The sequence below is a fragment of the Genypterus blacodes genome, unplaced genomic scaffold (genome assembly GCF_046128005.1).
Source record: "Genypterus blacodes isolate CSIRO-AG114 ecotype Tasmania unplaced genomic scaffold, CSIRO-AGI_Gbla_v1 ptg000032l_1, whole genome shotgun sequence".
Lineage (NCBI taxonomy): Eukaryota > Metazoa > Chordata > Actinopteri > Ophidiiformes > Ophidiidae > Genypterus > Genypterus blacodes.
Genome location: NW_027466845.1, coordinates 2,454,961 through 2,470,847, shown reverse-complemented (window position 1 = coordinate 2,470,847; position 15,887 = coordinate 2,454,961). Strand labels below are relative to the sequence as shown.

General features: G+C 49.4%; 1 protein-coding gene and 1 non-coding gene across 2 annotated transcripts; both read left to right on the top strand.

The window, feature by feature from the left end:
• The first annotated feature begins 2,082 nt into the window (after window positions 1-2,082).
• Window positions 2,083-2,154, top strand: trnae-uuc (transfer RNA glutamic acid (anticodon UUC)). The gene has a single exon. It is a non-coding gene; the product is annotated as a tRNA-Glu (tRNA).
• A 1,971-nt stretch (window positions 2,155-4,125) lies between these two features.
• Window positions 4,126-15,848, top strand: urb1 (URB1 ribosome biogenesis homolog). The gene is made up of 38 exons (XM_076145979.1): window positions 4,126-4,392; window positions 4,557-4,696; window positions 4,807-4,958; window positions 5,055-5,184; window positions 5,272-5,368; window positions 5,461-5,546; window positions 5,669-5,794; window positions 5,892-6,022; window positions 6,104-6,299; window positions 6,393-6,530; window positions 6,624-6,797; window positions 6,890-7,091; window positions 7,183-7,308; window positions 7,397-7,509; window positions 7,618-7,734; window positions 7,819-7,935; window positions 8,178-8,316; window positions 8,408-8,566; window positions 8,754-8,971; window positions 9,050-9,262; window positions 9,345-9,530; window positions 9,606-10,443; window positions 10,568-10,772; window positions 10,862-11,107; window positions 11,186-11,376; window positions 11,459-11,569; window positions 11,676-11,739; window positions 11,826-11,994; window positions 12,071-12,170; window positions 12,263-12,423; window positions 12,511-12,622; window positions 12,862-12,968; window positions 13,198-13,341; window positions 13,430-13,539; window positions 13,631-13,843; window positions 13,936-14,177; window positions 14,419-14,967; window positions 15,422-15,848. Exons 1-38 carry the CDS (start codon window positions 4,266-4,268, stop codon window positions 15,628-15,630), a joined length of 6,858 nt encoding a protein of 2,285 aa, XP_076002094.1. The 5' UTR covers window positions 4,126-4,265; the 3' UTR covers window positions 15,631-15,848.
• The last annotated feature ends 39 nt before the right edge of the window (window positions 15,849-15,887 follow it).

Here is a 15,887-nt window from a genome sequence, read left to right as displayed (position 1 = left end):
AACCGCAGGGATGCTGAGATTAGAAGAATAACAGAGGCTGAAGCGAGGTCACGTCCCAGTTGGAAGCTCTGCTGAATAATATTCTTTATAAAACACTGAAAATTTGCTTTAGATTATAAAATACAAGACCTAAAATTGTATTTTCTAATTAAAAAGTTCATGTCGCCTAAAGTTAATGCGATGTCAGTATCAGTGTAACTTTCTCCCTGTTTCTTATTAGTTTCCAGCACCATTCTGTAATTGGTGTTTCTTGCACACGCACACACACACACACCCACACACCCACGCACTGGTGAAATCAACAGCATGATGAAAACCTTATGCAGAAATCTATTCTCAGCACTGTCAACGTCTCAGTTTCTTACCAAAATACCAACTTCTGCCGTGCGGAGCTTCAATTGCATGCGACTCCCATCCTGTTGTTCTCCCACCTCCATGCTGTTCACACACACGGCATTAAACAAAGCACATTTTTTCCAGGGAAAATGCCACGCTCTCATATTGCTTGTGCCTGTGCCTGCCGCAAAGAAGGGGAAAGAAAGGAAAAAAAGCCCTTTGTGTTGTTGTTTTCCTGAGTAATGCAAAATTGTTGTGGTGTGCCACAGTTAAACACATTCATGGGAAACCCTGTAATCAATCAATCCATCCGTCCAAACATTTTCATTATCTAATAACGGCGCTGGCACACACACACACACACACACACACACTCACACACACACACACTCACACAACCCTCGTGTTTGCATTGTCAAGCAGCAGGCCAAGCCCACTGAGTGTAAACCTGACAGGGATTGCATCTGCTAGCCCTCAAATCCCTCCTCCGACACCCCTCAGCTGAGGCTTGAGATGGGGGTCAAAGTCAGCCCAAGCTGCTCTCTCCACTTGAGAAGAACGCTCACAAAGTCCTCCAGGCGGTTTAACATGCAGCCTGCACAGCCTTCAGACTAAAAGCTCCACTGGTGCTGAAGAAAGACACGAGATATTCAAATATTTCAGACATTCTTCAATAATCTCTCCACAACGCACCCACTCAGGTTAAAGTTGGACGTTAATGTGCTGAAAGTCTGGCGTGGCATCAACTCGGAAAAGTAGCAGTAGTCTGTATCAACTTCTGTATGAAAGCAAAGAACTCACAAATAATCAATACCAAGAGTGCAACCACATCTGATTCAAGAGACAGAAATGGATTCAAAATTCAGAATGTTTGTTTGATGGTCAAATGAAAGGCCGCAGGTTCGTCTCTGAGGGAAATCATCGATTATTTAACAGCCTCGTTCCTGTTTTGATGTTTTGGGCCATTTTTTTTCCATTTCCACCTTTAGTGTTTTTCCATGTTGGCACCCTGAATGAAGGGTGTTTACATCATATTCACATCAGACGGTCCTGTTAGTCACTGGCAAAATGTGTCACAGGTTTACTTAGTGAGGAGGAGTAAGGACTCAAACGTAGGACACCAAACATAAAGTAAAGCAGTCTTTGATCAATGAAATAGTCCAAGTAAAGAGTAAGGAAGTAACGCAAAATATACAAGCAGTTCAGAGTCAAAGGCGAATATAAGTCCAGAACTTTAAGTGACCAAGCAAACAAGAATCCAATAAGGGCAGGAAAAAGTAATCTACATGACACAAAAGGGAATCCACAAAGGAAACAAAGTGCTTGACAAAAATCAACTTACAGAGCTCAGAAGAAAGAGCCAGCGGATCAGATGAGGAACCCAGGAACAGAACAGGTAGTCCAGTAAGATAAGAGGGAGTGAAGGAGCTAAAGACTGGGAACATCAGCAGAGACCAGGGGAACAGGAGACCATGTGGGTCAGGAGTGAGACAACTACGACAAAAGGACAAAGACATGTGACAGAAGGTGAGACAGGAGGTGAGACAAACATGAACAAAGGGACACTAATGAGACACAGGTGAGACCAATAAGGGACAGACAGGAAGTCAAGAGGCAGGAAGTGAAGGGGACAGAAATGAGAGCAGAGGGGAGGACAAAGTTGAACAGGAAACAGACGATCCAGGACCATGACACAAGGTGGGGCTGAGATAGGGAGATAGCTAGATAGCTTAAGGGGAAGGCAGGTCCCATATGGTCTAGCGGTTAGGATTCCTGGTTTTCACCCAGGTGGCCCAGGTTCGACTCCCGGTATGGGAACTTACATTTATTGGATTTACCTCTTGGGCATCAATAAAGACTTAAGTTAGATCAAACAGCCAATGACGCACATTGCTACAAAAGTGGAGCCAATAACGTTCTGATCCACAGAAAGAAACTAGCTGGTGTTTCTATGGTTACTTCTCTTTCGTACTTTAATGTGAGTATAAATGTGTAACATACCCCTAATATATCATGCAATAACAATGAGGTCGATAAACTGCATTGTACTTAAATCACATGTGTCATTCAGAGTGTCTTTGGGTTCTGATCCTCCTGGAGAACAGCTGTCTTTCTGCTTCAAGCACATATGTATCACATCGACTGAGAAAAGCAACAATTTGGACTTTAACTTCCTCTAGCGGGGCAGACGATCAAACTTGACTACCAAGACTCTAGATAGTCAAGTTTGAACGTCTGCTCGGCGCTCAGCTGTGGCCGACCCTGACAGGGCAGACCCCAGGACCCTTACCAAGCCAACCAATCAGTACCAGCCTATTAGTACCAGTGATGGGTGCTGTGACTCATTTATGTCCATTAATTTGTTATGTGTTGTCAGTGATGTGTAATTAAATAGATGATATTAACAGATGTGACTCCAGGGGATTAACAGAATGGATATACAGCTGTGAATGTGAACAAAATACACTCCGTCTGTAAGCAGAATGGCATAGAAGATACAAATGATGATGTTTCCGTCATTATAGCAGTATAGTCTTGAGCTGCATCTCTATATCTTACGGACATTTATGAGGACGGATGCTGGTTCGTGATCTCAGTGCAGATCTACTTTGTTACCTGAACCTTATTCTGCAAATGTCTTTAAAGTCGTGTTTGGTTGCTGCTCCACAGGCTGATAGAGTTTTTATGATGCACAGCAGCCCCAGACAGCAGCAGGCTTGTCAGTAGGCCTGGGTGTGTGTGTGTCTGCAGCAGAGTCAGAATGCTCCTCACAACCTGAACCACAACACAAAATATGATGCAAGAGTCAGGTTCACAGTCTGTCAGTACAACCAGCAGGTATTTGCTTCATTAGGCCTCACGTTTGACTCAACAGCTGGTGGATGACAAGATTGTTTGTAACGGTTTCATACCAACCGAAAGCGACCCCTGGTGGCCATGGACTACAATGACAACACAAATGATTATTCACGTGGAGATGAAGCTCCAGACTTGTACAGATTTGTGAAAGTCCTTTCCTCTAACAGTCAGTAAATCAGATGTGTATCATTTGGAACTGTGGTCCATGTGAATCGTCCACAGTCGACCTCATTTCATATCACATCCCTGTCAAACTAGTCGCCTTTGGATGCAGGAGAACTTTCTTGCTTTCATGTGTCAGAGCTTGAGAGTCAGTATTCAAAACATTTAACATTTGATGAAAACTGAGTTCCTTCATTGGACACTTATGGCAAAACGTATCTTGTTTTTCTCTGAGGACGACAGGACAGAAAGTTGTGTGGTTTTATGGGATTTTAACTCGAAGCATCTGTTCATATGCAACTTGTTACAGACTGATATGTAAGGGTTTTCACATAAACTGCATCTCTGTGACGACATGATTTGCTTTTAAACTAATTACTTTTCGATTTGGGGACTTTAGTAGTGTTCAACTTTGGGGAACAATAACAAGCAACATCAATTTACACCCTCGACTAACATCAAAGAAAGGGAGATGCGGCCCGAAACACTTTTATCATTTTAGATAATGTGATATGCAAAACTGCCGGAAATTAAAATTTAGCAATGTTGCAAAAGTGTGGAAGCGAGGCGGAACTTAGTGTAACGCAAGAATACGCAATCTATGAAAAAAAAATTGAATAGATAATCAAACTAATGAGTTCCTTTATTTAAACGGACCGACTAACATTTGCCTGGCTTGTATTTAATATTTACGAAGTTTTCTTGGACGAGAAACGTAAATAAAACGAAAAGTAGTAGGCGCGGAACGAATCTTCAACAATTAACTTTTCCTGGCCGGACGACAATCCCGGCGGACATCTTTCTGTTTACACCGCAACGTGGGAAACACTGACAGACAGTTTTTGCTTTTATGACGATCAGACAATAATTCAAAAAGTTGGTTGCAGTTGTTTATCACGAGGAATAAAATGTCTAAAAAACGGCAAAGCGAAGACTCGGTGGAGTCAAACGTTAAGGCGAAAAAGGAGAAAGTCATAGAGTTCAATGGGACGGTGTTCAAAGCCATGATAAAGGAGCCAACCACAGCTATCAAAGGTGACGGTTCAGTGTGTTGTTGTCACACAAGTTAAAAGAAGTCATGCATGAGTGAATGAACGAGATAAGTTTATGTGTTACTGCATCTAAATGTCCAGGCCAGTATCATCTGACTGCACTCTGTTGTTTCTGCTTTAACTCTCTGTTTTCTTTATCATCTGCAGGACTTGAAACATTCATATCAACTGCAAAGAAGCTGCCGAGCCCTGACTTGTACGATGTGGTGGAAGGTTACATTAAGATCTCAATGGAGTGTGCGGAAATATTCAAATTACTGGATGGAGACAAGCAAATAGAAAATGAGGTATGATGGAGTTTTTGTACCTGTGATTGGTTTCCTATAGAAACTAACATTTCCTACCTTCATGTATTCCTGCTGTTTGAATTTGACACACTTCCCCTCCTTGTGTCCAGCTGGCGGTGATCTTTGAGAGCTTGGAGGCGATCCTGCTGAGGACAGCCAGCGACCTGTCACACTTCAGCGCCGTGGGCAACGCCATCGTGAAGAAGATCACATCCAGCTACATGAGGCTGCTGCAGGGCTCCTTCCATTCTGAAAACCACAGGTGAGTGGAAGCAGCTTTGTACCAACCAGCAAGATGAAACATGAGTCTGCTGTCTGAGTCCCTGATGATGTTGTTGTTGTTTACCTCTGTGCGCAGGTTTGTCCGTCAGTGCCTCAGCTTCCTGTCTGCTATGACATCACAGGGACCAGAATCTGCCAGAGAGGTTTTAAGTTCCATTTATATCAACAAAACTCTGTCTGGATTAACAAAAAGAAAAGATAAAAGGGTGAGATACACTTTATGCTTCTTTTTCTCAGCATGACTTGTTGATCGATGCATGTTTAAGTTCTTCTGTCGATCTCTTCATTCTTAGGGAAGGCCGGATGTTCGCATGGCGTTCATCCAGTGGTCTCTGTCCTTCCTGGTGTCTGGAGACAATGCAACAGTGGGACAGATATTAGAGGTCAAAGGTAAAAGCTCAGACATGGATTAGAATAGACACTATTCATTCTATCAATGTGTGTAGATTGTGTGTTGATTGTGTGTTGATTTTGTGCCCCAGAGCTCCTGCCAGAGATCCTGAGCTCAGGGCTGAAGGAGGACAGGATGTCCATCGTCAACCTGATTCTGTCCACCCTGAAGACCAGAGTGAGTGTGTGTGACATCGCCGTTCACTCCTGACAAGGAAAGGACGGGGTTAAAATGACAACTCTACAAATATATTAAAACATGTAATCGTCATGTGTGTTTGTGTGTTTGTGTGTTTGCAGGTTGTACTTAACAAAGCCATAAGTAAAACGCAGAAGGTTCGCTTCTTCACGCCCGCTGTGTTGGCCTGCATCGCCTCTCTGTATAGGTGGAACGGGATCGTGGATGCGAGCGCCGATGACGACACAGTGAGTTCTTTGCTCCTCGTCTCCATGAGCTCCGTCGCCAAACTTGAACTTTGTCTTCCACCAGATTGTTCTAAACATGACTTTATTGTCTTTTAAGATGTCAGGGGACCCAGAGCATGCTGGGATATCTGTAGTCCGGGGTCTTGTCCACTCTTTCCTCCTAGACCTGTGTTGCTCTCGTAAGCACGGCATCAGCTTCCACGACACCAGCTTGGGAACCGCCGGCAGGTGAGTCGTCTGCAGGTTTGGAGGAGTCCGCCGCTCGTCGCCCTCCTTCGCTCTGACCCGCACGCTTTGCTTCGTCTCCAGACCTGGCAACATTGTCCTGCTGCAGTTCCTGGTGGGGCTGAAGCAGGCCACGGAGGATGAGCTGGTGGCTGAGCTGGTGGTGAACGTGCTGAAAAGCAGCCCGGACATCCTATCCAGATACTTCAAGGAGACGCAGTATTCATACACGCCGCGTCTCAAAAGTGCCTGGCAGGACAACGTGAAGCTGCTGAAGAAGGTCAGCAATGCTCCTGTTTATGTCGAGATCTCAGTGTTTGTTGCATTTTAACATTATAATGATAATAAACCTTTTTTTGTGTTTGCATATCAGATCTACGAGGCTCAGCCAGAGATCTCCGCCGTCTTCCAGACCCGTGAGGTCGTCCCTCTGCCTCGCCTGCTCTCCATGATCATGGTCATATCCGTCCCTCCCGTCTGTAACAAAGCCTTCTTCACTCAGGGCCTCAGTGTAAGTGCCTGATCCCCTCCTGCAGCATTCTCAGCAGCTGTCTCACCCACGTAGAAGCTGTGTCTCTTCAGTGTCTCCTCTGGTGTTTCGCAGCTTGCCAACACCACAGTGCAGCACACGACTCTCTCCATGATGAATTTCCTCCTAAAACGAGCCCAGAAGAACACAGAGTACCTTCTGGATAAGTCCGCCTGGCACAGCTCAGACTTGTACACCCAGGACATGATGGATGACTTAGTGCAGCAGTACAGAGAGACGCTGACTAAGGTAACCACAGGAAACAGCAGATTTAGACCTACAATTGTAATCCTGCATCGCTTTCATTTCAAGTTTCCCTTTTTTTTCATGCTTCGTTCCAGATTTTACCCGATATGACGAGCGTAGTGGCAAAGTGGCAGTCGCTTACCAAGAAGGAGAAGACAGAGGGTGGAGATAAGAAGTCCAAGAAGGAAGCCAACGCCGCCAACGCCGCCACCGCCGCCACCGCCGCCACCGCTGCCACCGCCGCCACCGCTGCCACCGCTGCCACCGCCGCCACCGATGGGAAAAGCGAAGCGCCTGGTAATCACATTGAGTTTGATCGGGCCTGTGAAGGAAAAGGCACAAAAGTCATTGTCAGCGGTGTGATTTGTGTGTTTTTCTGTTTGTGTAGCTGTTGCTGAGTCCGCTGAGGTCATCCTGCTGAAGGCTCTGATTCTCCGGGTCATCTGTCTTTACCAGAAAGTCGTTCCACATCTGGTGAACCAGTGCAAGTTTGACTTCAGCAAGCTGTTTAAAGGTGAGGTGGTGCTTTGGCTTCAGGGTGAGTGTGAGATCTTCTTCATTTTGGAGGTTCCTGCGTCTGACTCTGCTTTAAACCTCTGCAGGCATCGTGTCAGAGAAGGGGATGAGGGATGAAGTTCCCCCTGTCCTGCAGTATCAGATCCTGCAGCTGGCCTTAGATCTCCCCGCCAGCAAATTCTCCTGGTTCCGCATTCAGGTGCCGAGCTTCATCTGAGCTGCTTCTCACAGCAGCAGCGTCTCCAGTGTGATGTCCAGGCGTCGATCATCAGACGTGGCTTCATGTTATCTCGCCTTTCTTTCCCAGGATGTGGCAGAAACAGAATCCTCATCTGGAGAGAAGTCGGTGCTTTACCTGCTCCTCAAGATGTTTGTGGGCAGCAGCAGCCACCTGAAAACCTCCACCCGTCTGCTGCTTCTCAAGGTAAGGACAGCTTCATCTTGTTAAAATATCTACCTGGGCAAAAGACGACTGACTAACTTTCTGTTTCCCCTGACTTCCATCCAGGTGCTGAAGGACAGCGGGGTGTTTGAGTACACCTGGACCGAGCTGGACCTCTGGCTTGACCAGCTGAGCAGACTGGAACCCAGCCGACAGGAGACTGTGATCCAGTTCTTAGAGAGGGTGGGTCCAGGTGTTTCAGACAGATGTGCAAGTACAAAGCAACGCTAAAAGAGCTAAAGGATACATTCTAGACTGCATAAAGGCGATAATTAGTCACAAATGTTTGTCACTGTCTGCTTATGTCATCTAATCAATGGTGTCTAATCCATGCAGTGTGGCTTTGACTCACAAACACAGTGCTGCTAAATGAGTCGCCCTAACTCTCTCGTTCCGCCTCTGAATCCTCTCTGCCTCCTCTCTAGGTGCTGGTGAAGCTGGTGTGTAACTCCCACGTCTACACAGATAAGGTGGCCGGCCTGGTGCAGGAGGCGGCCTACCTGCAGGCCAACCTGTGCCCTCAGGACGGAGACGCCGTCAGCATCCCTGTCTCGCACATCGACGGTGAGTCATCATATAAGGTGCGACCGCCCGCTCCTTTCCCCCCCCTCCAGAGCTGAAACCTCATTTCTCAACCTTAACGATGTCTCCCCAGACGTCCTGGACATGCTGGATGTCATTATGGAGGGTAACGAAGGGGAGATGGAGGAGTTTGGGCCGTCTCTGAGCGAGGACCTCATTATCCAGACCTTCCCCTTCAGCGCCGCCGTGCCTGCTGCTCTGGAGGCGCGGAACACACTGCCAGCAGACCGAGGTAAAGACTCAGGACGTTAGAGGAGATGAGGGGAGGGGAAGAAGCTCACATGGGAACTAGGAATGCACTCCATACCTCCTCCAAACAACCGACCCGAGAGAAACAAGTTACAACAGGAACAACAACTGAGTGTTACTGAATCAATATGTCTGACCAGGTTGTGTGTTCTTCTTCTTCCTGACCTTAGCGGTGGTGTTTGAGTATCTGTCCTCGGTGCTGTCAGACGTGCTGCACTGTCAGAGGGATCCGCTCCCTCTCTGTCTGGGTCTGCTGCAGTACGATAAAGAGCTCACCTCCTCCGAAAACCCTCCTCCTCTTCCTCCTCCTCTTCCACCTCATCCCTCCATCATTCACCTGCACCACTATTACTCCAAATGGCTTCCAGCACAGAGTCGGGAGGAGCTGGTCAGTTTGCGGCGGCGTCACTAAACTCTCCGATGTGATTTCTGGATGTAGAAAATAACATTTCTTTGTTTTGTCCAGTTTAAATCTCCTGAATGCGTCTCTGAAGATGTCCCGGCCTCCTTCACCACACTGATGAAAGCAGCGTACAGCCGGGGAGCCGCCGCTCTCCTGGAAGACCAATTCAGGACAAACGTTGAAGAAGCTGCAGCTAAACTCTCCATGGCCGAGTTTCCAGTGGCAATCAAGCAAATTTTACTCTACGTCAAATCCACAGTGGACGACTTTGGCACGGTGAGAGCAAAACGCCGGCCCGGCCTCGGCCCCGACGTAACGCCACATGTTTACACAAACCTTAATGTTGTTTTCCCCGCAGCTTTCCAAAGACGCAGGAATTCCACTTCTGAAGGCCTTGATGGGAATCCTGCAGGATCTGCTGTCCAAACTGCAGGGATTCCAGGAGACCACGAACTCTGAGCCAGAGGCAGAGAGCGGCCAAGAAGGGTCGGACCTCTTCCTGGACCTCAACCAGTCCTCTTCAGTGGAATCCATTAAAGAGCAGGTCAGGAAACGGTTCAGCTGTTTACTTTCTGCTCTACTTTATCTCAGTGTTTAATCTGTGCGTCTGTGTGTTCAGGTTCTCCTCTCAGCTCTGGGTTCCATCTTCAAGCATCCGTGTTTGGAGCAGTGGTTTCTGGCTTTGGAGCTCTCTGTGTTCCCCCCTCACACTCTGAACCCCGTCAGGCTGAAGCAACTGTGCGCTCAGCTTAGCGACGGCGTCCTGAACCTGCTGAAGTCCAGCGCCGCCACTCTCCACGATCTGGGTCACCTGGACCTCCTCAGCAGCTTCATAGGGGCCATAGAACGAGCCGTGCTGAAGGAGCTCGAGGAGAAGGGATCAAAGGCTGCTAAGACACAGTCCCGACCTTTCCAGGCCCTCCTGTCCCTGCATGGCTTCATGGACTCCTCTAATCTAACAGAGGTGGTCTCCAGGCTGCTGCTCCTCCCCCAGGAGAGCCTCATCTGCTCGGGCGGTAAGGACAAACTCGCCGAGCTCAGCGTCTACGGCCACACGGCGCTGCAGATCCTCACTGAATGGAAACGCGGCTCGTACCAGGAGCGGTGCATCTTCCTGTCCCAGGCTCACCTCCACGGCCTGGGGACCCTGCTGCTGTCCTGCTCCAGCCCGGCGCTGGAGGACTTCCTGCTCCAGACGCTCTCCAGCGAGCCCGGCAGTGCCAAGCTCATCCACACGGAGGTGCTGCTGCACTGCCTCCTGCAGCCTCGCCTCACCGCTCAGGCCATCGCCGCTCTGCTGCTGCACAACTGCTCCACACACAGACTGAGCTTTGAGCTGTGGTGCTCTGAGCCTGCAAACATGGAGACGCTCTCCGCTCAAACTGAAGACTTCCTACCGCCCATTAACACCTACCTGCAGGTGGCAGAGAGGGAGGATCCGGCCCGGCCCAAAGATGGTCTGTACTCAAACTGCTCGTCTGAAGTTTGAGTAGCTTTGTGAATCATTGCCAAAAACATACAGTGTCAGATTGTTCGGGTGTTTCTTGGTGGTGATTGATCTTCCTCCCTTCTCTCTTCCAGTGCAAGCCGACGTCCTCAAAGCACTGAAGCAATCGCTGCTGGCTAAGTTGTCCCACTCAGTCCTGGGGAACCTGGAGGAAGCCTGCGGGGCGCTGCATGCAGAGACTCTGACCCGGCTGATCAAACACTCAGCTAACATCAAGGACATCCGGCACCTGATCACCAGCCTGCCCGCCGCCCTCCAGAGAGCCGACAGATTGGAGACGTAATGTTCCACCCAGACAGCAGCAGCAGCTTCAGTGTCGGTGTCAGCAGCTCCTTCCTGCTCATACATGGTTTGTTTGTCTCCTCCAGGTGGCAGCTGGTGGATGTCGTCGCGGAGAAACTGGCGGATTTCCCGGAGGAACAGGAAACGTGGAGGAAGACCGTCGCCTCGGCCGCCCTCAAGTGCCTGGCCGCCTCTTACAGTCACGCCAAGGAGCAGGCGGCCTCCCCGTCGGCGCAGGAGCAGAGCGTCCAGGAGAGGCTGGGGAAGCTCCTGCTGAGTCCCAACGACGTCTCTGCGTCCGAATGGAACGGCTTTGTCAAGAACGGACTCAAGTAAGATAACGATTCTTCTCCGCTAAGTGTTTGATGTGCTTGGCGTGTTTACATGTGATCGTTCCCTCCTCACTGAAGGTATCGCTACAAGGACCGCCACTTCCTGGAGACGTTGTGCAGCCTGTTGGAGGTGATGTACGGCGGCGAACCCCCGAAGGATCTGACGCCTTTATCCACCCTGCACATGATGACCAGCAGCCACTCTCTGTTCCTGCCCACCATGTTGGAGTGTGAAGAAGAGCCCAGCAGTGACCGCTCAGAGGTTAAAGGTAAATACACACAGAGTCTCATCCCACAGTCTTTACATTCATGGTCACACACACACACACACTCTCGTTATTGTCATTTCAGAGGCGCTGGTGTCGCTCCTCCTCTGTCTGGTGAAGAAATGTCCCAAAGTCTGTAACGTCAATCATTTAGTCATCCTGCTGGGAGCGTACGGAGCCACGCTGAGCACTTCAGGTAAATCAGTCCATCCAGTCGTCTCTCTCTCTCTCTCTCTCTTTCTCTCTCTCTCTCTCTCTGTTTGTTCCTCTTCCCTCGTCCTCACATCTCGTTGTGTTTGCAGATCAGAAACTGTTGCTGCTTCTTCAGCAGTACGAGAGAAACGACGTCAGTGTGCTTAAGTTTCAGTAAGTTCTCTTTTCGATTTCATCAGGCAGGAAGCACGTGCAGTTTATCACACGCGATTGCTCATTGTGCGTTTGTTCTCATCCAGGTCGTTGTTGTGGGGCCCCGCAGCCGTGGAGCATCACAAAACCAGGAAGAGCCTGGGAGCGTCTCTGTGGAAGCAGACGGGCTCAGACGAGCTGCTGGCACTGCTGAAGCCTGACAGGATGCTCCGAACCGTCACACACTTCCCCCAGCAACGCAGGATCCTCCCACTGGTCAGCACCTACTTCATGTTTAGAGCCATACTGCTGTGAGACGTAGCCTTAATGTCCACATTTGTCTCTCTTATAGGAAGGGAAGGAGCTGTTCAGCTGTGACGGAGAGAAGGACCCCGGGAATCTTTATGATCCCTGTTTTCTCCTGCCTCTGTTCAGTGCCATTCTGCAGCCAGGTGAGGTTCACATCCCTCTGCAGCGCCACAGATCATCTCAGGGTGGCCACGCTCATTATTAACACACATTCCTCCCTGTGTGTGTGTGTCAGAGTGCATCGTGGACTGCCTGAAGTTTGTGTCCAGCCACGCCCTGGGGGTCACGGTCACGGCCCTGAGCAGCTACGACCCCAAACTGAGGGCAGCTGCCTACCACGTCCTGAGCTGCTACTACCAACACCTAGAGGGCGCCAGATTCAGAGAGAGGAGACAGGTGAGAGCCACGTTTAGCCTCCAAATGCTCCGGCGTCTGAGAGATCCACGTCAGAAACCTGAGGAGCTTCTTGGTTTTGTTTCACAGGTGCTGTACCTGATCGACACGGTGAAGAATGGGATTCGACAGCAGAACCTGAGGCTCCCCTTTGTCCTGACCTCCTACATCACCAGAGTGGTTCAGCAGATGCTCAGACCCGGTGTGTAAACCAGGAAACACACACACACACACACACACACACACACACACACACACACACACACACACACACACACACACACACACACACACACACACACACACACACACACACACACACACACACACACACACACACACACACACACACACACACACACACACACTTAGTGAACTTAGGCTGTTGATATTTCCATTATTGATTTTGTATGATTTGTAATTGATTTGTTTCCCCTCCAGAGGATCACATGTACGTGGTGCTGAACCGGTTCCTGCTGTCCCATCAGAGTCTGGACTTCAGACGAGTCCCTGAGTTCTTCAAGCTCTTCTATGGCTTTGACTTGGAGGTGCAGATTCACACGTTTTACTTCCTGTTTATCATTAATCAGAACTGCTGAATCTCAACCCTGACCACACACACCACCATCCAGATAAGCTGTGTGTGTGCGTGTGTGTGTGTCAACAACACTCAGCCTTCATCTGTTGCTTGTTGGTGTCGGTTCAGGGTTTGTTTTTGAAGGTGACGTCATCTGTGTGAGTGTGAGTGTGAGTGACGCTGTGTTTTGTCTTCTTCAGCACAAGATGGAGCGTGAGTGGATCCTGAGCGTGCTGGAGGAGGGGCTGACTGACCGACACTGCTACGAGCTCTGTCACCAGCAGGGCATCTTCCAGAGCCTGTTGGGCTTCAGCAGCAGCCCGCTGTGTGACGAGCACACACAGGTACACACACACACACTCACACTGTGGGAATCAGCACACATTAGTGAATTCAAACTGAAGTCGATCTCCCTCTTGTGCGCTCCACCAGGTGCAGATCCTCAGGGTGCTGAGCCGGGCGGCCCATGTGACCAAAGCTGCGTATAACCTCACCAAGACCTCTGGCCTCCTCACCTGGATGCTACAGGTGGTGGACAAAAGGTGAGGTCAAGCCAGGTCATCACAATAAAAATGTCCAGATTGTTAGATTCTACATATTCATACCTTTACCCCCTCCCCCTCCCCCCCTCAGGCATCTGGACCAGCATCTGCTCGTTGCTATTGTAGATCTGCTCCACACACTGTGGTTCACCAACCTGGGGCAGAAGGAGAAGCAGGTGGAGGAAAACAAGACCTCCTCCTCTGCAGCTGGGGAAGAGAAACCTCACATCTCCATCAAGTGTCTCCCGCTGCCCCTCATCAGTGAGTTCCTGTGTGCAGCCTCCAGCCTCATCAGACATCTCAGGTAACCATGACTCCCTCCACCATGTTTCATTTCTCTCCTTACACTCGTCTGGTTGAGGATTCCAGTGTTTTGCTCGATCTCCTCCTCTACAGGTCGGGTGTGAAGGCGGCTCAGCTCCGCCTGGTGCTGCAGACGCTGAGCTCGGCGCTGAAGCATCACGGCACGGCTCTGAGCGCGAACCAACAGGCCGACTGGCTCACGCTCCGCCCGCAGCCGCTCTCCTGCACCAACGTCCTCCTCCTCCTCCACTCCTGGGCCTTCCTGTCCCGAGACGCCGCGCTGCTCGCCCAGCTACAAGCGCTGTCTGACAAACACAAAGTGAAGGAGCTGCTGGGTGAGTCGTGGTTCTGACCCGGGTGGAGAGAAGCGTTCATGAATCAGTCTGGAGTGAGGCAGGCTTTGCCGCTCTGACCCAGTGTTCTGCTGTCTGCTCTGCTCGGGGAGACGAATCCTCCTGGGCCCTCACACACTCACATTACATCACATCAACACATTACACGCCTGACTTATTTATAGGTTGGGAGACTTTAGAGCTGTGGACCTTTTTGTAATGGATTTCTCATCTTCCTCCTCAGGCACAGGGAAGGATAAGGCGAGAGGGAGAGGCTCTTCTTCTCAGGCCCGCCAGAGGAAGGAGGACCCGGCTGAAGACGGCGACACAGAGAAACAAGAGCAGGCGAATCTGTCCGAGTGTAAAGTTTACCTGAGCGCCATCTTTGTTCAGTGGGAGCCTGTGTGCGCCCAGGAACAGGACGCCAGCTGTTTGGACAGCGACACGGCACACCTGCTGACCAGGTGGTCCCTGCGGCGCCTGCTGGAGGGCTCATACCACAGGAACACAACAGAAGACTTCCTGCTGTGGCTTCAGCGGGCCGTGATGAAACACAGAGGCGTGGTGGACGCCGTGTTGCTCGACCCCAGCCTGAAAGCCGACCTGCTCAGGCTGTACCACCGAGCCTCGGAGGCCCGGTCTGACCTCTGCCCTCCGACAAGCCTGGAGACCTTTAAGCTCTTCACCAGCATTATGATTCACTTCCTGGAGAGCCAAGGCCCCCTGCCAGCCCTGCACCAGCAGGTGGTCTCTGCATGTTCACCTGAGGCCACATGGGATCGGTCGAGAAGCGGTAAGAAGCTTCTTAATCACGTTGTTAGTATTTTAATCCTTATTTGCATGCAGTTATATTACAAGAAAAACACTTTGAGACTACAAGGCAGCAGATAATCAATGCAGAAATGAGTGAATGCTGTTTACTTTGCTGTGGATCATGAAACAGAATGCAGACGCAGACAGATTTGTCTTTTCTGAGTCTCAAGTATCCGTCAGTTCATTGCGTTATTGGAGAGAAATCAGTGAATATTTCCACTGTGGCTTTTTAAAAGGCAACAATAGAACAAAACATGAACTCTCAGACATTGCAAACATTCAGTCTGAGCTCCAGAAGCCCTCAGGTTTAACCCTTCATCACACACTGTCGTCTGCTGGAGCGCACAGTGTTGTGGCTCACATCCTCCAGATAAATAAATCACTGGTAACATCTTGTACTGTAAATAAACAAAAGGTCTGCGTTCTCCTTTCAGAGGCCGGCCTCGCTCTGTTGTCGCTCTACGTTCACGAGCTGTGGAGCGGAGCCACGTGGCCGCAGCTCTTCATGTCTCATGTGGGCCTGGTGTCCAGAACCAAGAGCAAGAGACAGAAGACGTCCAAGACATCGCAGAGTCAACCGGCCATCAGAGCGCTCTGCGCTGAACTCAGCACCATGACAAGGAACGCTGCTCCTCCCTCATGAAGGCTCGTGTGAAAAGAGACTGAGAAGATTTTGTAAACATTTATAAAAAGAGCGTCTACTTTAAATCTTGTTTTAGAAGTTGTCAATTCTTTTTTTTTTTGTACATTTGCTTGCAATACATTTAAAGTCTGCTTGTTACTTTGTAGGCAAAATCAAGTGTAAAAGCAAATTTTTGGTCAAGAAATGTTTAATATGTTAACAATAAAAGGTGTTGACATCTCTTTGAATGAACTTTTATCATTGCAAGAATTAAATTC